The sequence below is a fragment of the Drosophila ananassae genome (genome assembly GCF_017639315.1).
Source record: "Drosophila ananassae strain 14024-0371.13 chromosome 4 unlocalized genomic scaffold, ASM1763931v2 tig00000061, whole genome shotgun sequence".
Taxonomy (NCBI): domain Eukaryota; kingdom Metazoa; phylum Arthropoda; class Insecta; order Diptera; family Drosophilidae; genus Drosophila; species Drosophila ananassae.
Window position 1 is genome coordinate 1103267 of NW_025319038.1, and position 27419 is coordinate 1130685.

Here is a 27419-nt window from a genome sequence, read left to right on the forward strand (position 1 = left end):
TCCATTGGGAGGGAAAGTGGTGGATACGTAGCATTGCATTAAAGAGGAGAACGAGGAACAGGATACCCTTCTTAGGCAGAGCCTTGGCAATTCTATTGTCTATGCCATCGAATCCCGGCGCTTTATTGACATGTAGCTTTCGAATATGGAGACAAACTTCTTCTGGGCTGACATGTCGGATCGGTAGAGCATTCGGTGAAGGAGCATTTATGAAGGCCATTGTTTCTTCAAGATCCTCTGGGGTCGCAAGGTCGAATGGCTGAAAGCGTTTCTCTAGTTCGTCCGCGAAAGCTAAAGAAATCTCTGAGTCAGACCTGCACCATGTATTGTCAGTTTTCTTTATGGGGATCTTTCGGAGAGGCTGTCGTTTGATGTTTCGTGTCGATTTCCAGAGGTTGAAGCCGTACGGTTTGGTGGGGTCCGCCTTGAGGAGCATCTCATCAAAATATTCGCGCTTGGTTCGATGCAGAAGTTTTTTAAGCTCGTCCTCGGCACGACGGTAAGCCCTTTTGTCGACTAAGCCTTGGGATCTCATATATCTGCGACGTAAGGATTTTTTCCGCCTTACCAAGTCCATAACTTCAGGTTTTAAAAGAGCCTGAGGTGGATTGGGGTGGCTTGAGACTTGTCCACAGGTTGAGGACTCGGCAGCGATATGAATGCTCCGGGCAAATATCTCTACAGCGTCGTTTATGTCCTCGGGAGAGTTTAACACCAGATTGAGGTTTACAAGCCGGTTGACTGCTGCTTGGAAGCGCGGGATACTCGCGTTTCGAGGGAGGATACGAGGCCTATCCCGAATTATTTGCGCAGCTACTCTTAACTTTATAATCAGCGGGATGTGATCGGAGCTAAGCTCAAGGCTTTCTGTGATGGAGAGACACTCGGACCGTATCCCTCTATAAACGGCAAAGTCAATAGCTGTTGGCGTTCTTTGGCTGTATGGATAATGCGTAGGTCCTCCAGTTGCAAGGACCTGGACGTTTGATCTTTGAACAACATCTGCGAGTGCTCTTCCTCGGCTGGTTGAGTTTCGGGATCCCCAGAGGCGGTGGTGAGCATTCCAATCGCCTGCGATTATGAAATTTGTTCCAAGATCGTCAAAGAGCTTTTCAAAGTCGTCAGCAGAAGACTGAAAGTTTGGTGGACAATATATAGATGCAATACCTATTTCCCCAAGGTCGGTTTTAACTTTGACAGAGACACATTGTACATTCGTGCTTTGTAGACTGTAGGACTGGTAGCATTTAATACCACGTTTTATTATTATTGCAGACCCACCGCGCATACGATCGGCAGGATGAGTTGCTTGATGGATATCGTACCCATGCAAGTTGTAGTACGACCTCGAGCAAAAGTGTGTTTCACTAACCAGCATAATGTCAATATTATGACTTTGCACAAAGAGCTCCAGTTCAATGGCTTTGTTGGCCAGTCCGTCGGCGTTCCACACACCAATGCTCAGGCCGATTTGGCTCATGGTTGTGTCGCATTAACTGGGAAAGATCCAGGGAACGCTTGAGCTGTTCCTGGAGTATTTTGGGGTAATAATCTAGAGACGAGACCCATCATCGACACCATCATTTGGAATAACTTGTCAATCTGGGCAACAAGGACCGACAGGCTTTCGTTTGATTGTAAGAACATTTGCTCTTGGCGCTGCCATTGCTGGTCGTTGATCAATTGCTGTGAGTTGCGTCGCTGTTGTTGTGGGAGAGTCCTCTGAAGATCTGGCTGTTGCTGTTGCTGTTGTTGATGTTGTTGAGGCCTTTGTTGTTGCTGTGATGGCTGCTGCTGCTGTCGATGCGGTATTTTTTGGTGACGTAGCTGACTTTGTTTCCTGTTGTCACTGCCTGGTGGAGGAAATTTTTCGCTCTGCGAGAAGGTCACAGGGACTTGTTGCTGCTGGGGATGACTAGCAATACCACGGACTGCATTAGCGTAGGAGTTGGGCACCGCTGAGTTTGACCAAACATAAGGATCAGTAAACTGCTGGGGGACGGTTCTGCGTTGGGATGTGGCACTTTTTCGTTGAGCAACTTGCTGGTATATGACGCAGCCTTTATAGCTAGCTGTATGTCCACCGCCACAGTTTGCACATTTGACTGGATTGACATCCTTTAAGCAGGCCTCCAAGCCGTGTTGTAGGCCACATCTAACGCAGTTAGATAGCTTTTGGCAATGATTTTTGGTGTGTCCGAAAGCTTGACAACGGTGGCACTGGACAACATCATTCTTTTTGTAGGGGAGTTCAACTTGGACCCGTTGCCGACAGAGTGTCTTGATCCCGTGGATTTCTTTGTTGTTTGCAGCCGGTTCAAGTTCAACAAAAACTAAGTTGACCAGCTTAGTTTTGTCGAAGCGGCTTCTTGGTCTATTGACAAATCGAACCAAGTGACCCGCCGAGGTCAGGCTTTCCTTAATGTCTACGTCCGGGACGGAATGATGGACACCACGGATAACAACACGATAGGATCTGTCTTCTTTTAACTGCCAGGAATGGTACGGTACCTTTTTAAGGGTCAGCGATTTGGTTATGGCTCTGTATGTGTCTGAATCTGTTGCGAGAATGGAAACAGAATTGTTGGGATGGCATTTTAGGGAGTATTTGGACGGGTCAACAATCTTGTCTGTGGACCTTATGAGTCCGTTTAGATTCTCACAGTGATCAACCACAATTGGGGGTGGTTTGTGGGAGGGTAGTTGCTCCTGGCTACCAGACGGTCGGCTGACATTTTTGTTGCTGCCTGCGGTATTGTTAACGGCTTTTGTGTTGTCCTTGTTTATTATTGATGCGTTATTTGGGGTGATTTTGTTGTTGTTGCTAACTTGTCTTAAGCTGGAAGAAGTACTGGCTTCTTCAGAGACATTGGGGCCCACCGTTTGAGGGACTTCGACGGGTTCGGTGTCTGTGTCCATGTCCGACAGATCTGAGAATCGGTTGGCAGAGACATTGGTTTTAGGGCTGTTGGAGTTTCTAAGGATTTTGGTGACTGAATTTGGGGATCTGGAGTTAAGACGGCGTTTGTTTGCCGGTCTTGGGGACCACCAGACCTCTTCGTCTCCATTTATGACTGCTAGTTCCGGTTCCGGATCATGGCTTGAAGGTGAGATGTTGACGGGGGAGGCAATTGGTCGGCTTGGCTTAGCTGACCTTAAGGCCTGGATTTTTTGTTGTTGTCGCGCCGCAATCTTACTTATGACAAATTCATCATCGGAGTCCGAAAGGCTAGACATGGTTTAAGTATAGGGCACAGATGTGCACTGCTTTACCGACTTCTTGTATGTATGGGCCACTTGTACGGTTACCGATGAGGTGACCGTGGCTCAGTGGGCAAGGCACAAGCCCCGCAGTCGGGCAGCACCCGGCTCGAACCCACCAAGTGTCAGAGCAATTGAAATTTATTTATTTTTTTTTTTCTTTTATTGGGATGTAATTATTCTCAAATTCAGTTTGACCTTCAGTTTGACCTTGAATTTGATTCAAGTCTTCACAAAACCTTCACTTGTTTTGTCTTTTCGAATCACTTGTTATCGCGTTAAGCAGAGCTAACGGAGGTGGGATTCACAAAAGTAACAATTCTTGCCACTGAGGTGGACTTGTCCGTAGACTCTTCACAGTGAGATTCGCAGCGATGCAAAAACGCGTCTGCACTCCACGAAAGCATGATCGAGACTGGAAGAATTACTAGAATTTTCAAAAGTCAAACTTGCATCGAATAATAAAGCTCTTTTGTATATCAAAAGTATCCCAATAATAAGTAATGAAATCTATAGAACCCTATTAGTCAAAGCAGAAAAAACGGCCCATATAATATATGACATAAAATATGAAAACTTGTTAGAATGTAAAAAGGAACTATTCGCGATATCAAAACCATGTGAATCGCATAATGATAGAACCATTTGTGTTAAGGATAAACTGTTAGACTTAAGCAACGACACTTGCGTGAGCGCTCTATTAAACCTAAGACCACCGGAATGCAAGGCAATCAACCGTCAACATGTGCCAAATTACTACCAGGAACACTGGTGCTGAACGACTTTAACGGAATGGTGTCTTTGGACGGAAAGAACCTTAATCTTCAAGGATCCTTCATCATCCAACACAGGAACTTCAGGGTACAGATCGGCGAAAACATCTATAGAACGGAAGAGGTCACTGTGATAGACCCCGAACCTCCGCTTTTCCAACTGTCAGCGGTAATCCATAAAATTAACAAAGTCCTCTCCCTTCAATTAATCAAAGAATTAAGCATAAATAACACTAAGATTCCGAAAAAAAATTAAAGAAGAGAAGACAATCGAGGCTTCCATAAATTATACGTCAGCCACTATCCTGCTCATAATGATCGTAAGTCTGATCATAATGCTAGTTAGAAGGCGGATCCAACCCCACCTAACCCTGTTCTCTTCTACGTTGCGAACGAGGACGCCCGCGTTTAAGGGAGGAAGAGTTAACACCTAAAATGTCAAATACTAGATAATACTAATAAAACGCTAAGTCCAAGCGCATAAGTTCTTAATAACAACTGAAAAAGAGCTTACATAACCGCATTGAGTGCACCGTGCACCGGATGCAAAATGATGCCGTGGCACCAATAAGGGTCACACGGATCGAAAGACACGTGCGCTGAGTAAGCATTGATTATGCTTGCGATCGTGGGAAAGCCAAAAGAAAGAAAACACCCAAATATTTGGCAAAGCTCACTGAACTTAACGGCAAGTGCATCCACCAACAACACAATGCACTTGCATTGACCAATTAGCAATGAAGATATGGACTTAAGCTACAGCAACAACATCAGCTACCAATGACATCGAGGGACGCCAGCAGCAGCAGCAACCGCGACCGAGATCGCGGCAGCGATGGAGCAACGCATAGGTGTAATTATTAATTATAAGAATCATAATTGTCAGTTCCAATCCGATACTCAAATAAACAAAACGTAAAAAAGATTAATTAAAGATTTATTCGTAAAGTAATCTCATTTGCCAAATTTTATAAGGATCGACCCACTATATTCTATAGCTGTCGTATAACTGAACGATCGGAATTCCCATAACTTTGTTGTTTTTATACCCTTGCAGAGGGTATTATAATTTTGGTCAAAAGTGTGCAACGCAGTGAAGGAGACATCTCTGACCCTATAAAGTATATATATTCTTGATCAGGATCACCTCCTGAGTCGATATAAGCATGTCCGTCTGTCCGTCTGTCTGTCTATCCGTCTGTCTGTCGGTTTCTACGCAAACTAGTCTCTCAGTTTTAGAGCTATCGAGTTGAAGCTTTGCACATATCCTTCTTTTTCTTGCAGGTAGTACATAAATTTCTTTAAGTGTATATCAGTAAATTTGTATTGAAATTCGTAATCCAGCTGCAAATAGCCTCATTCCAATTTTTGTAAAAAACATACACATTTAATTATTCCAATTCCGCTGAAAACAGCCTCATTTCAGATTTCCAATTTCTAAGAGTCACTTCAGATTGGAAACCAAAACCATATTTTGGTAAACAGAATCCCGAGTAAAAGGTTCCGACTCAATTTATTCCCATCAGAAAACAAAGCCTCTCAGAGAGAAAAGCTTCTTTCGAGCTTTGATCTGCAAAAAGCTTCAGCAAGGGTAGCTATAACAAGAAAGGAAAGCTAACTTCGGGCGGAGCCGAAGTTTGTATACCCTTGCAGTTGAAGCGCAGTCCGCTAGGTGGCGCCACGCATCTTATATTATTAGATACATAGCGGATCGTATATAGTTGGCCGATCCTTATGAAATTTGGCATATCGAATTATTTTGCCAAAAGAGGAATCCATTGAAACTCCCATCCTTTTAACTTGAAAAACAACGAAGTTATAGCGAGTTCCGATCAATCAGTTATATGGCAGCTATAGGATATAGTTATCCACACATGTTATATTTGGCCAAAATATCTTACGTACAAAATTTCATAAGGATCGGCCGACTATAGCTGCCATATAACTGAACGATCGGAATTGGCATAACTTAGGTGTCTTTTAAGCTAGAACTTTCTTTTGGGACTTTCTACGGATTCCATGTAGGGCAATCTTATTTGTTCTGCCAAATTTCATCAGGATCGGCCGACTATATCCGATAGCGGCCATATGACGAAACGATCGGAAATGGCACAACCTTAACTGCAAGGGTATATCAACTTCGGCTCCGCCCGAAGTTAGCTTTCCTTTCTTGTTTAATATAAAATAGTATGCAACAGCAATTCTTTTTAGAACATATTCTTTAAAAGTTATACTAAAAATATTTGAAATAAAAATAAATGGGTATAATTTATTTTCTATTCCTTATCCGAAAAATCGACTCTAGCCGTCCATTTATCATAATTATTTAATCATTTTTTTAGGTTTCGTGGATGCGAAAGAGGGACTTACACATTCTAACAACAAATATTTATACCTATACCGGTGATCAACGGTTTTCAGTAATCCATCCTCCAAGTAGTGAGGACTGGGATTTAAAAGTTCAATATGCGCAAGCACGAGACAGCGGTGTCTATGAATGTCAAGTTAATACAGAACCAAAAATAAACTTGGCAATTAATCTTCAAATAACAGGTGCGTATATTAAATTATGTATGGATACAATTTAGTTGACCGATCTTCATCATTATTGAAAAAATTTCTTATAATCTTATAAATATGAAGTTTAAAAAAGTTTTTAACTTCTATCTTCAAAGACACAAAAGTTGGCAGCTTTTTTAATTTTGACGGATCAGTTTGATATAAATTGAAAGTCCCAGATTTCTAACTTAAAAAACACAAGTATTGATCAAGAATATAAGCATATACTCTAAAGGGTGGAAGATTTATTGTTCACTGAGTTTTACTCTTTTGGCATAAATTTTATTACCCTTCTGTGTAAAAGCCGTGTAAAACTATTAACTTTTAAATGGTCTAATTTGTTTATATTTCGTATTTGTTTATTTATTGAAGTTGTTACCTTTAAAGCTTATTATAAGTAAGAAGTTGTTATTTATTGAAGTCCAGTATAAATTCGCACTGTGCGGAACGGAAGCGTACTAGGGTTGCTATATATATTTCTAGCCTAGGCCATACTAAGTGTTGCCTGGCGCCATCTGACTTTTTCATTGGGAAGATTGACATGTTTTAGCAGAAACGTGCTCAGAACGTTTTGAAGTACGATCATAATTTGTGTTATTTAATTTAAAAAAATTTGGCAGAAAATGGAATTAACTCGTGAGCATTTTCGCGCAATCATTTTTCACGGCTTTCGACGTGATTTAATGAATTCAATCGTGGCTGACGATCACTCGAAGATGAAGATCGTGAAGGTCGTCCAAAAACAGTCGTTGTTCCAGAGAACATTGACGCCATCGAAATTCGAAAAACGAACAAGAGAAGCCGGATCATTCCGGCAATTGATGGGTCATCGGCCATACAGCCCCGACTTGGCACCCAATGACTTCTTTTTATTCCCGCACATCAAGAGAAAAATGCGTGGTCAACGATTTTCGACGCCAGAAGATGCTGTTGAAGCCTTCAAAAACCATGTTTTGGAGGTGTCTCAATCGGAGTGGACAAAGTGCTTCGACAATTGGTTTGAGCGCATGCAAAAGTGTATAAGTCTTGCTGGAGAATACTTTGTAAAACAATAAAACCATTTTTAATCGTAAATATTTGCATTTTCATTATTAAGCCGGAAATATATATAGCAACCCTCGTAAGTTTAATTATTGAAAAACACCGGCAATTTTGAAATCGGTTTAAAAAAACGCGTTCAGGAATTTTTAAGGGGTTAGGTGGGTCTGGGAGGCCAAAAAATGTTCAAAAATTTTTTTTTTATATAAAGAATGAAATATTTTATTGGAACTTTTAGGATTATTAAATATACATATTTCAAGATGAATTTCTGAAATTTTGAGAAAAAAATATTTTACAGTTAGCCATTGAGACGTCATTTGCCATGACTCCTGGCAAAAAAGGTGCTTTCGCGTTGACAGCACAATTCCTAACAGAATCATCTAAAATGAAAAAACCAAATATTTTCCTTTAGTACAGACCTAAAACTAGAAACTGAACAAAGGAAAACAAAATCAAGCAAAAATTGGATTTTTGGGACACCTTTTTGCAAAAAAATTCAAATTTTGGTGAAAATTTTCGAACTTTTTTTTTTTTTAAATAGTTGTAATCAACGAAAAATCGTATCTCGAAGGCCTGTGCAAAATTTTATCAAGATCGGTTGAGTAGTTTCCGAGAAATCTTGACAATCGATTTCAAAAACACAGTTTTGAGAAAAACGCGTTTAATGTTTGCGCTCTGCCTATAGCTGACCTCGAGCGTCCACCTTTTCAGGACCTTTTCAAGATTCTGGAGAATTTTATAAAAAAATACAAAAAAAAACGATTTTTTTTTTGCCGCCAGACCCACTTAACCCCTTAAATAAAAATCGCAAAAAACGATTTTAAGAAATCGTTTATTTCTTAATACAAAAAGTTTATATTGTTGCCATTTATTATTTATTTTCTGAGATTTATAACATTTTTGATTAAAAATGACGCGTGCACTCGAATTAAGTGAAAAGTTGAAGACTCAAATTGAAACAATGGCTAAGTGTGGAGTTAAAGTTGGCGAAATTGCTAAAAGAATTAATAGGCATCGCAATACAATTAAAAATTTATTAAAAAACCCAGAGATATATGCGCAATTGAACCGCAAGGGAGCCGTTTCGAAAATAGACGCGCGCACTAAACGACACATTCGAGCCCTGGCAACAGCTAAGACAATGAGTTGTGCACAAATAAAAGCAGAATTGCAATTGCCAATAAGCAGGCAAAGAGTGAAACAGATTTGCCAAAAAGGATTTAAACCTGCAGTTTGATGCTAAGGTGCACAAACCAAAGCTCTTACCAAGACATAAAAAGGCCAGGCTTGCCTTTTATGAAAAATATAAGTTTTGGACAAATGAATTTAAAAAAGTGATTATAATCAATGAATCAATTAAATCATTGGAAAAAGTAACATTAAAATCGGTATCGGAAAACTTCAAGAAACAAACAGGATGATTGCCAACGAACTGCATGTTACGACACGTCTTTTCAAATGCAAACACGTCTGACTTTTTTTTCGGCAAACTGATTAATTCGATCTTCACATTCCAAGCGTTCGAGTAAATCGGACTCAATGCACAGAATTGCTAGACTATTTAGCCGATTTCCACTCATAGTTGAACTTAAATAGTTTTTGATTCTTTTTATACACTTGCAGAGGGTATTATAATTTTGGTCAAAAGTGTGCAACGCAGTGAAGGAGACATCTCCGATCCTATAAAGTATATATATTCTTGATCAGGATCACCTCCTGAGTCGATATGAGCATGTCCGTCTGTCTGTTTCTACGCAAACTTGTCTCTCAGTTTTAAAGCTATCAAGTTGAAACTTTTCACACACCCTTCTTTCCTTTGCAGGCAGTATATAAGTCGGAACGGCCGGGATCGGTCGACTATATCCTATAGCTGCCATATAACTAATTGATCGGAAATGCCATAACTTCGTTGTTTTTCAAGTTAGAAGGATGGGAGTTTCAATGGGTTCCTCTTTGGGCAAAATAATTCGATTTGCCAAATTTCATAAGGATCGGCCGACTATATGCGATCCGCTATATATCTAATAATATAAGATGCGTGGTGCCACCTAGAGGACTGCTACTCAACTGCAAGGGTATATGTTTATATACCCTTCCGGCTCCGCCCGAAGTTAGCTTTCCTTTTTTGTTAAACATGAAAAAGAACTTCTGCGCTACAATTTGTAACAGCTAATGTAATGAATACACGACATGCAATCTCCACGTTTTGGAACTCAATGTATAACTCGATTGTCCGTAATAGTTTCAAAAGTTCAGATGGTGAATTACGTTCTAACTTTTTTTCAGAGCAATACGCGTGAAAGAGCACTAGTTCGTAATCCAATGAAAACTCGAGGTCCAAGTTATAGATTTTCCACAAATCTGCTGACCTTTAGCGAATTTCACTGGAACTCAGATCAGCAAATTCAGTGATAACTGAGAACTATTTGTTTGTCTTTTCATATGCTTGGCATCTTTTCCGAAACTCAGAATCGAGGTTGTCAAGAATGTTATTGTTCTCTCGGAAATAATCTTTACCTGACAATTGAACTTCTCCATATCGTGATTCGTCAGCCTATAAGTTTTTTCTGGAAACCGTTGTTTGATATTGTTGACTCCCAACGCTCTATTAATTTCCAACGCTTTATTCTCGTAGAATTCAAATTCCATTCGTGTTTTCGCTACCACATACTGACGACAGCCATACGCCAGTATCTTACGTTACTTACGCATTCAAATAGATAACTGTGATTAAAAAAAATATTATTTTCTTAAGATTAAAATGTTGCCTCTCCTTAAAATCTGCCGCCCTGTGCCTGAGCACCGAAGGTACCTAGTGTAAATCCAACACTGCGGGTGCGCCAAAATGTTTAATGAGATGTTCCTATCCTATCCTAATGTAGTGTTCCTATCATTAACAATATCCAAATTGAGTGTGTTTTTGAAAAAGTTCAATAACTCTACAGATTCTTCCCTCGCGAAATTAACATTAAAATCTCCCGAAATGATCATAGGAATTTCGTGATAATTCTTATTCAATAGCCTCGAACCACCCTCTGTATATGGCAGAAGCACATGGTGGATAAAATCTTTGATATCAGTAATCGATTTACCTGGTGAGATATAAATCGACACCATAATAATTGTTTTCCCATTAGCGTTCGTGAGCGGCTCCCCCACCTCAACAAGCGCATATGGTGAGAGAGGGACAGTGAACGGTGAGCGGTGGTGGGGGTACTCGCATTTTCGTGTCGATCCTGACTCGGTTTTACTCCGTCCCCGAAAATCCATTACGCGCCTAAAGAAGTTTCACTTCAAAAACTAAAGAGGTGGCTGCATAAATTATAACTTTCGAAAACGACAAAGAAATAACAAGATGCGTGCACTCGGCTGAACGTTATAATTCGATCTATATTCAATAATAAACTTAAGCCTAGCTTATCTATTGCGGCGAAGCGGAGCAAATTCACAAGAGAGCGCAACTGAGCTTTTCTTTCGCTCCCGCTAACTTATACTAGACTTCAATATTTTTAATTTTCCCTTTGTTGGGCTAAGCTGCCACCTGATAAGCCGATTAGAATATTGATAATTTATTTAGCTGCAGCGGCATTTAATATTCTCTTTTGTCTCCCAGTTTCGCATGCACTTTGTTGTCATTTGCAGCGCATGCGCTTTTGGGAGCTTTGGGAGAGCTTCGGAGCCAAAGCTATTGTTCTTACTTGTACATTCGGTTTTGTTTTTGATCGGCCGCTGCATTTGTTTTGGGGTTAAATTGACCCATAATAAATTGTGAAATTTAAATTGAGGCTTAGATTGGATCGAATATACATACAGTGAGGAGCAAAATTGAGTACATGTTCATAACTCGACGTTTAAAAGGCTACGAAACATAAACGCGAAAGTAAAAGGATAAGTAAAAAGTAAAAGTAAATGGTAAATACTTTTATTTTTAAAATTATGTACATAACAAAAAGGCATAATTATTTTAATCATAAACGAAGCCGTTTAATAGATAGAATTTAGATAAAGTAGCAACATGCATATACTAATTTTTAGGCTTCGCTGCCACCAAATAAGCCGATTAGAATATTGCTAATTTGTTTAGCAGCAGCGGCATTTTATCTCCTCTGTCTGTCTCCCAGTTTCGCATGCACTTTTTTGTCATTTGTAGCACATGCGCTTTTGGGAGCTTTGGAAGAGCTTCTGCCCGAAACCTCTTGTTCTTTTTGCATCTTTTGGAGGTGTTATTGACGGGCCACTATTTTGTTTTATTGCGCGGAATAAGCTCTCAATAAATTATAAACTGGAATTAAAATTTTTTTTATTCGGCCGCTATCAAAAAGCTGATAGCGCTACCATTTGGGGATCCCGACGTGATCGCGCCCGAAGTTCAATCAGTTTAATTGCCCCAGAAACTGAAAAAACTGCGTGATACTAAAAAACAAATACACCATTTTTTGGTTTTCGTTTTGCATTACTCGCGCTGGAAATTTATGGGATGGAGTCTGATGCTGCGGAGAAGAGCAGAGGTGACCTGCCAGGAGATAGAGACGCTGCATCATAAGGTAAAGGCTAAGGCGTGGAATGAGGATTGCACCATTATGGCGCTGGAGACAGTGGAAAGGCATTTGCGAGAGTGAGCTGTATTGGAGATTCTCGCAGCTGGCGACTGATGAGCAGGTGGACATTCGGGTGGAGGTTGTCATGCGCTCCATGCATGCGCTTTTGGGAGCTTTGGAAGAGCCGCTATTTTGTTATATTGCGCGGAATTAACTCTCAATAAATTATAAACCGGAATTGAAATTGTTTTTATTCGGCCGCTATCAAAACGGCTTCGGTAGCGCTGAACCATTTATATATATATTTTTAATCCAATAACGCTATAGTTAGTTTAAATTACAAAAATAGAATTAACTGCTACTAATATTTTCAAACATACTTCGCCTATTGAATGGACGAATACTTTTAATGATCTTCTATTAGTAGTGGGGGGATCCTTAAAAAACCTTCGAAACCCGTCGATTGAACATTTCGGTCATCAATGCGCAAGTAGTAAAAAAAAGTAGTAACAACGTTTTTTTTTAAATTTGCGCACTGTTTTCATTACAAACAACGAATAATGTGTCAAGTATTGGGAATCTGGCCATTTGATTGCGTTAAACGTTTCCTAATCTCTGGTGTCGACTTATGTGCACCTTGCCAACAACTTCCCGAAGTCCCAGAAAGTTGCCATATAGAACTTATGCTTTAAATAAAACTTCTTACTGTTTTTCATATGCAGAACTGCTAGCTGTGATGGACCAACCCCGCTGCCAACGCCAGTGCATCTCCTAAGCGGAACCTCATTAGTATCCACACTTGGCGAGCAGTTTAGTCCAAACGCGGCCAATAACGACCTCATTAGCCAGTCTGTTCTCTCGCGAACCACCACAAACGCGGAATCTGCTCCAGGTAACTACTAAAAGTCTAAAGGATGAGCAAGGGATCACTTCCAAGATCTCCGGATTACTAATCTCCCAAATCCAGGATCAATTTCAAATTGAGCCACTGTAGTATCGTTTTTGCGTTTGTCCAAAAATACATCCTCAAAATGGAGCTTTTGCGTGAATTTCTCATATGTTCGCGTAAGCAGAACTAGTGCACAGAGTGCCAAAAGAGGTATTGACGAGATAATAGTTGCAACTCGTGATTTGGCTGGAAAGACTTGCTTGAATATTTTTACTATGCTGCTTCGGACATATCGACAGCATCCATAGCCAGGATGATAAGCCGATTAGAATATTGATAATTTATTTAGCTGCAGCGGCATTTAATATTCTCTTTTGTCTCCCAGTTTCGCATGCACTTTGTTGTCATTTGCAGCGCATGCGCTTTTGGGAGCTTTGGGAGAGCTTCGGAGCCAAAGCTATTGTTCTTACTTGTACATTCGGTTTTGTTTTTGATCGGCCGCTGCATTTGTTTTGGGGTTAAATTGACCCATAATAAATAGTGAAATTTAAATTGAGGCTTAGATTGGATCGAATATACATACAGTGAGGAGCAAAATTGAGTACATGTTCATAACTCGACGTTTAAAAGGCTACGACACATAAACGCGAAAGTAAAAGGATAAGTAAAAAGTAAAAGTAAATGGTAAATCCTTTTATTTTTAAAATTATGTACATAAAAAAAAGGCATAATTATTTTAATCATAAACGAAGCCGTTTAATAGATAGAATTTAGATAAAGTAGCAACATGCATATACTAATTTTTAGGCTACGCTGCCACCAAATAAGCCGATTAGAATATTGCTAATTTGTTTAGCAGCAGCGGCATTTTATCTCCCCTGTCTGTCTCCCAGTTTCGCATGCACTTTTTTGTCATTTGTAGCACATGCGCTTTTGGGAGCTTTGGAAGAGCTTCTGCCCGAAACCTCTTGTTCTTTTTGCATCTTTTGGAGGTGTTATTGACGGGCCACTATTTTGTTTTATTGCGCGGAATAAGCTCTCAATAAATTATAAACTGGAATTAAAATTTTTTTTATTCGGCCGCTATCAAAAAGCTGATAGCGCTACCATTTGGGGATCCCGACGTGATCGCGCCCGAAGTTCAATCAGTTTAATTGCCCCAGAAACTGAAAAAACTGCGTGATACTAAAAAACAAATACACCATTTTTTGGTTTTCGTTTTGCATTACTCGCGCTGGAAATTTATGGGATGGAGTCTGATGCTGCGGAGAAGAGCAGAGGTGACCTGCCAGGAGATAGAGACGCTGCATCATAAGGTAAAGGCTAAGGCGTGGAATGAGGATTGCACCATTATGGCGCTGGAGACAGTGGAAAGGCATTTGCGAGAGTGAGCTGTATTGGAGATTCTCGCAGCTGGCGACTGATGAGCAGGTGGACATTCGGGTGGAGGTTGTCATGCGCTCCATGCATGCGCTTTTGGGAGCTTTGGAAGAGCCGCTATTTTGTTATATTGCGCGGAATTAACTCTCAATAAATTATAAACCGGAATTGAAATTGTTTTTATTCGGCCGCTATCAAAACGGCTTCGGTAGCGCTGAACCATTTATATATATATTTTTAATCCAATAACGCTATAGTTAGTTTAAATTACAAAAATAGAATTAACTGCTACTAATATTTTCAAACATACTTCGCCTATTGAATGGTCGAATACTTTTAATGATCTTCTATTAGTAGTGGGGGGATCCTTAAAAAACCTTCGAAACCCGTCGAGTGAACATTTCGGTCATCAACGCGCAAGTAGTAAAAAAAAGTAGTAACAACGTTTTTTTTTAAAATTGCGCACTGTTTTCATTACAAACAACGAATAATGTGTCAAGTATTGGGAATCTGGCCATTTGATTGCGTTAAACGTTTCCTAATCTCTGGTGTCGACTTATGTGCACCTTGCCAACAACTTCCCGAAGTCCCAGAAAGTTGCCATATAGAACTTATGCTTTAAATAAAACTTCTTACTGTTTTTCATATGCAGAACTGCTAGCTGTGATGGACCAACCCCGCTGCCAACGCCAGTGCATCTCCTAAGCGGAACCTCATTAGTATCCACACTTGGCGAGCAGTTTAGTCCAAACGCGGCCAATAACGACCTCATTAGCCAGTCTGTTCTCTCGCGAACCACCACAAACGCGGAATCTGCTCCAGGTAACTACTAAAAGTCTAAAGGATGAGCAAGGGATCACTTCCAAGATCTCCGGATTACTAATCTCCCAAATCCAGGATCAATTTCAAATTGAGCCACTGTAGTATCGTTTTTGCGTCTGTCCAAAAATACATCCTCAAAATGGAGCTTTTGCGTGAATTTCTCATATGTTCGCGTAAGCAGAACTAGTGCACAGAGTGCCAAAAGAGGTATTGACGAGATAATAGTTGCAACTCGTGATTTGGCTGGAAAGACTTGCTTGAATATTTTTATTATGCTGCTTCGGACATATCGACAGCATCCATAGCCAGGTTTAAAAGTATCTACAAACCCTCAGTTTTGTAGTCAAGCTTTGCGATTATGACAGGCATAGGTGTGGTATGTAATAGTGTGGAGTTGACAGATCAATGGTTTTTAATGGAGATTGTAATGTGTCGGTGTGGCTCGAGCTCCCAATATTGTTAGTTAAACAGAACCAAATTGCAAGATCTACTGCAAGGTCCAGACGATATACCTTGGGGACGTATGGATGGGAGTGAAGGGGGTGCACTTCTTGTGATCTTAGAATAAGCTCGACGGATGGGGGTGGTTCTTTTCACGTATCCATACAACACATCATCAAAATAAATTTAAGTGCACTAGCTAGATGCAAATTAATAAAGAAAAACCCGGATGATTGTCCTACCGAATCAAATCCAAAAGAAAACTAGAGAAACAAATCACCCACGACCCACCCGACCTTGGCGAGATCTACTACGTTTGATTCGCCCCATATCACAATCCTATGCGATACTTATTGTGGTTCCAGCATGGCTATTTGAAGTTTCGGTGGTGGATCTGTAATGGCCTTAAGCCTTCATGGAGTTCCAAATACTCAAATATACTTTGGAGTGCACTTGATTCATTTTTCCCTATTGGGTATTTCTATTTCATTATATAAAAATCTACTTAACAGCTACTTCATATAATTTCATTAGAATTCATATTAATTATATATATATTTATATTTTGATATAAACAAGATAGGAAAGCTAACTTCGGGCGGAGCCGAAGTTTATATACCCTTGCAGTTCAGTCGCAGTCCGCTAGGTGGCGCAACGCATCTTATATTATTAGATATGTAGCGGATCGTATATAGTTGGCCGATCCTTATGAAATTTGGCATATTGAATCACAAAATAGAATCTGTACCAAATCCCATCTTTCTAACTTAAAAAACACCAAAGTTATGCCAATTTCGATCGTTCTATGACAGCTATAGAATATAGTCGGCCGATCCTTATGAAATTTTGTACACAAGATATTATTTGGCCAAATATAACATGTGTGGAAAGTCCCAACCCTCCAACTTAAAAAAGACCAAAGTTATGGCATTTCCGATCAATCAGTTATATGGCAGCTATAGGATATAGTCGACCTTTCAGAATCGTCAATTAATGTCAAAGCCAATGCAAATCTAGCCCTAACTATGCTAAAGAAGAAGCTTTTTCATAACTGCACTCTTATCTCGATATGCAAAATCATAGATAAGAATCGCGTGATGTTTCGTTCGCTTATTCAAGATAACCGGTAGATCAATTAAATAAAATGGTAAACTTTTAAACTTTTCTCTGCCTATCTTATGACCTGCTCTTTGCATACATGCCCTGTTGGAAATCCAGACACTACAAGATATATACCAAAGATATATTCTCTCTTAGAGTCAGAATGTCTTTATAGAACCCTTGATTACCAATCAAAATGACGATTTTACTGGACTCATAAAATAAGGGAATCGCAAGTGTGATGGCGAGTCTGAATTGTGCATATTTATTTGATCACGACGAATTCGGATGAAAGCATGAACGTTGAATGTACTACCGCCAGGCACTACCTACCTAACTACAGGCTACATATTTGGGTTATAGCTGTAGCCGCATTGAAAATTCTTCCGTTATTACTAAGTAATCAAGTAATTCTCAGACTACCTTGAATCGTCTAGATCCATCCAGGATGTTTACGAGAGCGTAAGTTTTGACGTTGTTGCTGTACGACTTGTGCGGACATCATGCACGTGAAGAAGAGTATTATGAGCCGTTTGGTAAATCGTTCATCGTGATCTGGACATAAACCCGAACTTCCTGAACTTATGGGTTCTACCTAAGCTGTTGAATCACAGTGCTACCGTGATTACGAATCCCATGCGTGGATGCAAGGTTGAGAATAGTTTGCATTGGGTAATATTATGATTTGATGCATTGCAGTTTTTACGTATGATCATAAAGGTGAGAAATGCCTTTTATGAATCCTGTTTTTTTTAAATGCGGTTTTAAACCGCACAACATTCGTCTCAGTCTGGGTGATTGTCAAATGATTTGGTCTCGACGTATAGCACGTTGTAGTTCTTTGGCCTCTGGGTTTGAGTTCACGTTAAAGAGTGCTATAATAGAGATTGGAAGGTTAAGAGTGCCGCTGAACAGTGGATTTCTAGTTGAATCTGGATTGATACTTTCAACTCTAGCATTTTGGCGTTGCTGCGTGTGTTTGGGCGGAAGTTTAAGATGATGCTTGACTTGCTACAACTGATAAGGCGACATATTCTGCCTCTAAGCTGCGATACAGGGAACGTTGATGAAGACGTATCCACTGGATCCGTGGAGTCATTTGCCTTTGTCTATCCGCTTCGACGAAGCTATGACGTTGCTACAGCTATCCCTTACTCAGGAATGTAGCATGTTTTTTATATACTTCTTATGCTCTTTCGATAAAGTACCTTAAACTGCTTAGATATTGACTCTTATATGTTGATCAATTCGCTCTGGCTCGAGCTGGCGACCAGGAGGTCATCAACATATACTGAAATAAGATTCCTCTATTGATTCTTTTTTGGGGTGCTAAATACCGATCAGTGATGGCGATCAGTTTGCCACCAGTTTATCTTAAAATACTTTCCCCCCATGGGAGTACGCTTTTGAATGTCCCGCTTTCGGATCTGTTGCGCAAATATGCTTCAGATCGACTCGCTTCTACCTAAAGTGTCTCGCCAACCCCTGAATGGATAACTCTGCTCTACAACCATTTCTACTAGGGTGCGTTCTGCGGGATCGGTCGTTCCGTTTTTTAGCTTTTAGAACTTTCCCTATTAAATTTCAGCAAACGTTCATTTCGCGATTTCAAAAAATACGTATCGCGTATGATCGTCAATGAATGTTACAAAATATTTGACGCCACCGGTAGACGCTGTTTTCATTGGTCCGCCAATGTCCAAGTGAACGAGTCCGAGTATTTTGTTCGCACTTTTTAGTGAAGGAGACATCTCCGACCCTATAAAGTATATATATTCTTGATCAGAATCACCTCCTGAGTCGATATAAGCATGTCCGTCTGTCCGTCTGTCTGTCGGTTTCTACCCAAACTAGTCTCTCAGTTTTAGAGCTATCGAGTTCACTTTCACGCATCCTTTTTTTCCTTGCAGGTAGTATATAAGTCGGAACGGCCGGGATCGGTCGACTATATCCTATAGCTGCCATATAACTGATTGATCGGAAATGCCATAACTTTGGTGTTTTTAGAGTAAGTTAGAGAGTTGAGACTTTCCACACATGTTATATTTGACCAAAATATCTTGTGTACAAAATTTCATAAGGATCGGCCGACTATATCCTACAGCTGTCATAGAACGATCGAAATTGGCATAACTTTGATGTTTTTTTAGTTGGAAAGATGGGACTTGGTACAGATTACTCTTTGGGAAAAATAATTCACAAATAATTCGACTATATACGATCCGCTATATATCTTATAATATAAGATGCGTGGCGCCACCTAGCGGACTACGACTCAACTGCAAGGGTATATAAACCTCGGCTCCGCCCGAAGTTAGCTTTCCTTTCTTGTTTTAGACAGATTTTACTTTTTGCAAAGACTTTCTGACGCACTGTCAATATTTTTGATTGGCTTCAATCCACCAAATACATTTTCAGTAGCTGTCACACGCTTTTAATATTTTTTAAAAAGTAGACGAGGTTTAATTAAATTTCCAATATTTAATTTTGGGTTCAATCTAACCCTAAAACCGCAGCCACTCAAATTAATGCTAAAAATAAAAGTAAGCGAAAGATCGGCCGAGCAAGAAAAAGCATCGAGAAGTTCAAGAAGGGCTGTAGCGAAGATTTACCCGCTGAGGGATCATCGCGCTGGAGGAGCGGCACAGGGCCGGCAGTTATAGAAAAAAAGGCCACAAGCGACCATTTGCCGGTGTACGCGGAGTTGAGTTGAGGCAGGTCGCGGATCGCAGGAGCGAGGTGAGTCTTGAGGTTAGGTCTTTTCGTGTGAGCCTGACGTAGGTGTTTTCGTTTCGTTAGGTCAAGGGTACAAGCGTACAGGCTAGATCCCTCGAAGCAGCGAGGCGTGGTGCGAGCAACGTTCGGCCAGAAGAAGCAGAGCGAGTTTCAGAAGCGACGCGAATCTCGCCATCCGGCTGCCCGTGAGACGGGGCGGAGGAGGGACATCGAATCCAAGTTCGGAGCGAGGAGTACAGTGAGCTCGACCGTAGCTGAAGCAGCTAGAGCGTTCGCGACGCTTTAAGGGGCGCTCCGCTGGAGACTAAGGTAGGGTTCGGCCCTAACCTGGCAGGAGCCGCCGTGCAGTAGGCGTCATCCTGAAGGAGTGAAACCAAGGACGGAGTGCTGGCGGTGCTTTCAAGGAGCACCCCGTCGTTCGAAGGAGTCGCCGTAAAATAGGCGCTATCCTATAGGAGCAGGAGCGAAACCGGAGCGCTCCGTTATTCGAAGGAGTAGCCGTGGACTAGCCGTCGGTCATAGGATAAGAGGCAGGGACAGGGAAAAATCCTTGAGGGGCAGCAGAAACAACCTTGACACCGCACGTTTAGTAATTCCAACCACTGTCTTCAGCCACCCATCCATACGGTTGAAGCTTAGGTCAGTAAGGTCTGGCTCGATGAACGTTGAGGGCGGGCCGGTATTTTAAAAATGAGCCGAAGTTAGCACATCTAGGTCCGCAGGATTTGCTGAAGTCGAAAAAAGGGGGTCTAGAATTAATAATTAAGGCTAAGAGATTGAGGCTAACAAAGTCCTTAATTCTACGAAGCCAAGCATTGCGGGACCAACTGCCCGATATAGATGGTGTTTTGCCGTATTTACTGCTGTTTCCCACAGACTGCCAAAATGGTCCGGTGGAATCCTTTAACTATATCGAGCGGAAGTTCAGCCACGACTATTGGCCATGTGAGGGCATCCCCTCTTGGAAGAATAATCGGATGGCGATCTTCAAAATCCAGCGCAGAGTTCCGCTGTCGTCCTTCAACACGAAACAAATCAGCATCATCTTAAACAAGAAAGGAAAACTAACTTCGGGCGGCGCCGAAGTTTATATACCCTTGCAGTTTATTTATTTATTTATTGAATATAAATTATTACATCTAGGGATAATTCTGGCGAAAATATATGTGACAAATTGTTATAGTTTTTACAAATAACGCGAAAAGGATCATGATCCGCAAAATTTGATCTACAAATTGGCAACCAAAGGGGTCGGAAGGACCTGGTTGACCTGTTTGGAACAGAGAAAACTATCTTTTCGAGTAAAAGTTTCGAATCAACTTGACCAAGAATAATTTTATGAAGGAGCATGGCCCCAGCACAAGTACGACGTACCTGCAATGGTGGTAGGTCTAATAATTTTAGCCAACAAAGATATGGTGGAAGAAGATCATCTGAGTCCCAGTTTAAATATTTTATAGGCAAATAAAAGAAACTGCTTTTGCACCGATTTTGCACCGAAGCAAGTACTCCTCTGGCTTTATTTGCAGTTACAGAAATATGTTCATTAAACGACAGCTTGTGATCGAAAAGAACTCCAAGATCATTCATTAAGGAAACACCATCTAAAAAGTGATTCCCAAGTGAGTACGAGATGACATGAGGCATGCTTCGATTAAAAGTCATAACCTTGCACTTTGAGCAATTTAGTGAGAGAAGATTATTAGAGCACCACAAGAAAACTTCATCAAGGTCGAATTGCAGATGTCTATGAAGGAAGTGGTCAGAGAAAGAAAAGCAAAGCTTGACATCATCAGCATACATAAGTGTAGAAGCATAGCTCACGACACTAGGTAAGTTGGTAACAAAGAGAATAAATAGAAGAGGTCCTAAGTGACTGCCTTGTGGAACACCAGATGTTACTTTTATAACATGCGATGTGATGTTCTTGAACAAAACCCGCTGCGTACGATTCGATAGATATGAAGTCATCCACTGTATGATATTAGGAGAAAAACCCATAAGATAAAGTTTCCAGAGAAGGAGACGATGATTAACAGAATCGAAAGCTTTGCTAAAATCGGTGTAAACTACATCGGTTTGCATTCGTTTTAGATAACCCTTGTGGACGATCTAAGTGAATTCTAGCAGATTGGTTGTTGTAGAACGATATTTGACAAAACCATGCTGGAGGAGGAAATTATGCTTTTGCAATGATGTTGCAGTTGCAATGTAACCAATTTCTCCAGCAGCTTGGGAATAGCAGAAAGCTTAGCAATACCGCGGTAGTTATCTATAAGTATTTTAGAACCTTTCTTATGAAGTGGAATAATAAAAGATTCATTCCATCTCTTAGGAAGGCGTGAAAGGTCCAGAGATAAATTGAATAGGATGGTAAGAGGGTAGCATAGGATATCAGAGCAGTGCCTGAGAATACAGCTCGGGACATTATCGGGACCAGCAGAAAATGAGATATCCAAGGTTGAAAGTGCATTAAAAACATCAAGATGATTAACTTTAGACAAGTAAATATTGTTTATATACGGAATTTTATAAGGGTATGTAGAATTTAAATTATAAGAATCGGACGAATAAGTTGATTGAAAAAATGAAGCAAAGAGATTAGCAATACCTTGTTCTGAAGAAGCAGAAATATTTTTATAAGTTAGGGAAGGAGGAAAAAGACTGGATTTACGTTTCATATTGACAAACGAATAGAAGGAGCTCGGATCATTTCGAAAGTTTGCTTACAATTCACGATGTAACGCTTATAAAGTTGATTATTAAGAATACTAAACTGGTAATCCGAATGTAAAGAAAGTTTGTCTGATGAAACAAAGATCCAGACTTAAGAAACATTTTGTAAGCTCTAGATTTCCTGTTCTTAAAACGAGATATGTAGGTGTTTATTAAACCATGGCGGTTGGGTTGATGAAGACAATGAAACTACTGGAACAAATTTGTCCAAGACATCGTGGATTACATCATAAAAAGAATCAGTAGCAGCATCAATAGAGTTATAAAATGAAAGATATTCCCAGTCAAATCCAGCTAAATGATTGCGAAGAGCATTATAATCCGTTTTTCGGAAACATTTACGATACTGAGTCTTATAGTTAGCATGTATATTAGGGACATCAATTAATACCTAAACCAATAGTGTAGGATGGTGAACGTCCTCAGGAAGCGATAGTGGTGAGGACCGATTTACAGTCACAGAGGATATCCTATTACAGAAAATAAGTTCAAGAGATCTGCTAAGTGTGTTAAGGATGGGGTTAATTTGGAAAAAAGCAATTTCAATTAATGCATCAATAAAGTCATTTTGACAACTGGCATGCAAGTAATTGTCATCTTCGCACGGGATCCAGGAGATTTTGGGAAGGTTGAAATCACCCATAATTAGGACAAAATCAGAGTCACTGACTAATGATAGAACGAACTTAATAGCCTCGAGGTGGTGTAGATATACAGTATCCTCAACCGATGGAGGTATATAGGAACAGGTCATGAAAATATGTCGGTCCAACAGCTATTTTTAAAGCGATAAACTCGATTCCAAACTGATTCGGGAAAGAGATTAGTTCACCTGAGAATTTATTATTAATAGCAATGAGGACATCACCACCGAAAGATGGTCTATCCATTCGAAACACAGTGTACTTTGGAACAAAAATTTCATAATCAGAGACAGAGGAATTAAGCCAGGTTTCAGTAAGTGCAATAGCATCAAAATCAAAAGAAGCACTCTTAGTAAAAAATTGGCTCAATTTACCCAGAATACTTCGAACGTTTTGGTAGCAGCAAGAAAATACGTTATTACTCATTTTTTTGGAGCTGAATCGACATGGTTGGGATTTAGAGGATCTTTGGCTAAAAATTCATGAATAATAGTGCTTAGGCCAGGCTGATGAATCAAGTGCTTTTTCAAAGTAGGATTCAGGAATTACAATTTTAAAAGAGGATATAATTCCTGAATCCTACTTTGAAAAAGCACTTGATTCATCAGCCTGGCCTGAGCACAGTATTATTCATGAATTTTTAGCCAAAGATCCTCTATACTACGCTTATTTTTAAAATTAAACTTAAAGACCGCTAATTCATTAGGAGCTACCTTAAGATGGTTTGAGAGGTGACTCCTGACATCATCCACAGTGGCATCCGGCATGAGGCGGGATACAAATAAAGCTTTACGAGGTGCAACAGCTTTAAGCGAAAGCCCAGAGGATCTTAACACAGGCGCCACACCAGTGAGAGGCCTTTGGAGGTTTGGAATTTTTTTCCTTGGAGATTCACTTAATAACTTGAGACCAAGGAATTGGGTCTCAAGTGTAAGGAATTGCTCATTAAGTGCAGAAAATTGCTTACGGACATCTTAAAGTCCGCATCTCAGACTCAATCTCTCTACAGGCAATACAAGACAATGTAAGACCAATATTCTTTGTGATAAGATCGCTTATCCGTCCATTGTGCCCACCACCAGCACATTTAATATGTGAGCAGTTGTTACAAAGCCAGCAGGACAGATACGAGTCACCAGTGATGCATCCTCCAAACTCGCATTTCTTAGCAGTGCAAATTAGACTCATTATTGACTGAGATTTGTCCACTGTAGTGAGAGCGAGAAGAGATCAATTAGAAATTTGTGGTAGAGAGGCACGTTCGAATCAGGCACGTCAAAGTGAAGGCTTCACAAAAGAGATGCGCCGTGACGAATAACCGGTTGAGAGTAACAATGATGTAACGGGATTACTCAACCTGAGAATAGAACTCAGGAAGGGAGTATATATATGAATATTCGAAAGCGCGGCAGAAGCAATATTGAATAATAATATTTTTTTTAAGAAGTGAATGGTTCAATGAACTATGTAAGTCAAATACGCTCCGACGATGATACGCGAAAAGGGGAAACTCTTATCAAAGATATAGGTAATCAGATGAGAGCAGATGAGAGCAATCGCAAAAACACGTCGAGATACGGCAAAGTCAGACTAAAGACTGATAAAGTTGAGTCGCAGTCCGCTAGGTGGCGCCACGAATCTTATATTATTAGATACATAGCGGATCGATATATAGCGGTACGTATATAGTTGGCCGATCCTTATGAAATTTGGCAAATCGAATTATTTTGCCAAAAGAGGAATCCATTGAAACTCCCATTCTTCTAACTTGAAAAACAACGAAGTTATAGCATTTCCGATCAATCAGTTATATGGCAGCTATAGGATACAGCCGATCCTTATAAAATTAGATAAATCAGATTGTTTTTCCCAAAATAGAATCTGTACGAAATCCCATCTTTCTAACTTAGAAAACACCAAAGTTGTGCCAATTTCGATCGGTCTATGACAGCTATAGTATATAGTCGGCCGATCCTTATGAAATTTTGTATATAATATATTTGTATATTTTGGTCAAATATAACATATGTGGAAAGTCCCAACCCTCCAATTTAAAAAACACCAAAGTTATGGCATTTCCGATCAATTAGTTATATGGCAGCTATAGGATATAGTCGACCGATCCCGGCCGTTCCGACTTATATACTGCCTGCAAAGGAAAGAAGGGTGTGTGCAAAGTTTCAACTTGATAGCTTTAAAACTGAGAGACTAGTTTCCGTAGAAACGGACAGACGGACATGCTCATATCGACTCAGGAGGTGATCCTGATCAAGAATATATATACTTTATAGGGTCGGATACGTCTCCTTCACTGCGTTGCACACTTTTGACCAAAATTATAATACCCTCTGCAAGGGTATAAAAATAGCAAGCGAGGCAAGCTTTCTTGAGGGTGGAGCCAATCTGCGCGATATTAACAAGCTGATCTCTTTCTTAAACTCGGTAAACTGGACGGCGCGCAATAGCAGATGGGTTCCTCCATAGAGATCCTGGACAGAAATGCGTTCGTTACGGATGCGGTGGCAACATTTGTAAATGTAGGCGAACACTCTCTGTAGGGCGTGAAACGAGTTGGCAAACTTCAACAATGATGCAATGTCCCTGGGTGACGACAGGACCTACCAAGCCCATCGGGTCATAAACTGAGCAACGAAAGATAGTATAGATCTCCTGGTCAGTTTGGCGGTGGTCTGAAGAGCTTCAAAGGATAGCAAAAGGTCAGCAGAAGGATCCCATGCTAATCCAAGAGTCTTTGTGAACGGACTGTCATAGTCAAGTTTTAAGTATGACTCCCTATCCCCTTTGGCTACTCCTTTCAAAACCTTTGGGATGTTGGAGCAACATTTCCCTAATTGAAACTGACCCATGTTCAACAAGCTTGATGTCTGAGCTATTATTTCGATCGATTCGGTCTTCATTGGGGCACCAGATATGAGGTCGTCCACATAAAAGTCCTGGTCGTCCACACGAGAGCCAACGGGAAAACCGGCACCTTCATCCTTAACCAGCTGGTGCATTGAGCGAACAGATAGAAAAGACGCTGACTTTGTGGGTCAGAATTGTAAAGGCTGGCTTCGAAGGTCAGAATGGTAAAGTCGTCGGTCTGCATCGCAGCCTTGTTAAGCTATTAATATTTTTTAATAGCGGCCGAATAAATAGACAAGGTTCAATTTAAATTCAATTTCCAATATTTCAGTCGCGAGAAAGAGTGGACGTGTTTCTGTGCTGCTCCGCCAGCAGCTATGCAAATACAAGAAAACTCAGTGAAAAAGCAAAAGAAGTGGTGTGCTCTAGAAATCGCGAAAGGACGCTTTTGGACACACATAAGTCTCGAACTATAGTGTCCAATAACTAACAGAAAATCAAAATTTATTAAATTCAAAAATTGAAATCCCATCACGACAAACTAAACCAACAGCTTGTGCACATTCATTTAAAGAAATAAGAGCGGCCCCCCTGCCTGCAGTATCTAACATAAGCAACAACAACATGAACGAAAGTAAGCTCTCTGTCCCAGAAACAGAGCGTAGACGATCTTCCAATGCCTATTTCTCATTCGTCGCAAACGAAGATCGTGCAAGATCATGCTCTCCCGCTCTCCCAGGCACAAGCAGTGCATTAACCTGGAGTGCGCAGTGCACCTCCCCAGCACTATCACCTTCTGGTCTATCAACTCCGTTATATTTGCCTACAACGAGCACTACTACATCGATTACCACATCGTGTACATCAACCACAACAGCAACATCGGTAGCTGCCTCTCAGCCCCCCCGAGCAACAATACAAACGGGCATTGGCCGATATATCCAAGTAAAACGAAAGCTCAGTCCTCAGCCGAAAAAAAATGCTAACGCTGCAAAGGCACTGAAAGTCAACAATCAAGACGAACCGATTAATTCTCTGTCTGAAAACAGATTTTCGATATTAAGCGAAGACAGTAATAATGAAGAGAATACGGAAGTTCCCAAAGCCAAGCAAAAGCCCCCACCCATTTACATACGTGATCAAAACTGCAGCGATATGGTAAACTGTCTCGTTAAGCTAATTGGAAATAACAATTTCACATAATGCCACTGACCAAGGCAATATACGGGAGAAAAAGCTCCAAGTCTACACGGAGGAAAATCATCGCTTAGCCACGAAATACCTATACAACTACCAGAAAAAATATTACACCTACCAATTGAAGAGCAGCAAGGGCCTTCAAGTGGTCATAAAGGGTATTGAATCGTAGGTACCAATAAAAGAAATCATCAAAGCCCTTTCAAGCGCAGGTTTTAAAGTTAAGGGAGCCATTAATATTAACAGACAAAAAGTCCCTATGCCTATGTTCAAAGTTAGGCTGCAACCTGAAACGAAAACAACTCCTAAAAATATGATTCATCCCATATACAAACTACAGTATCTTCTGCATAGAAGAATCACGATAGAGGTACCTCATAAGCGCAACTAATCTCTACAGTGTTCAAACTGCCAAGAATATGGACACTCAAAGTCT

At 40.4% G+C, this 27419-nt stretch overlaps 1 protein-coding gene across 5 annotated transcripts in view; it reads left to right on the forward strand.

The window, feature by feature from the left end:
* LOC6504350 (zwei Ig domain protein zig-8) overlaps positions 1–27419 on the forward strand; it is a 171717-nt gene that overhangs the window by 41884 nt on the left and 102414 nt on the right. For 4 of the 5 annotated variants that reach the window (XM_014903925.3, XM_014903928.3, XM_044717766.1 and 1 more), the window contains one exon: positions 6377–6587. In XM_014903925.3, coding sequence (XP_014759411.1) covers positions 6377–6587 — 211 coding nt within the window. Of the gene's footprint in view, positions 1–6376; positions 6588–12894; positions 13158–27419 lie in introns of those variants that run through there. The other variant, XM_044717769.1, reaches the window with a different exon arrangement.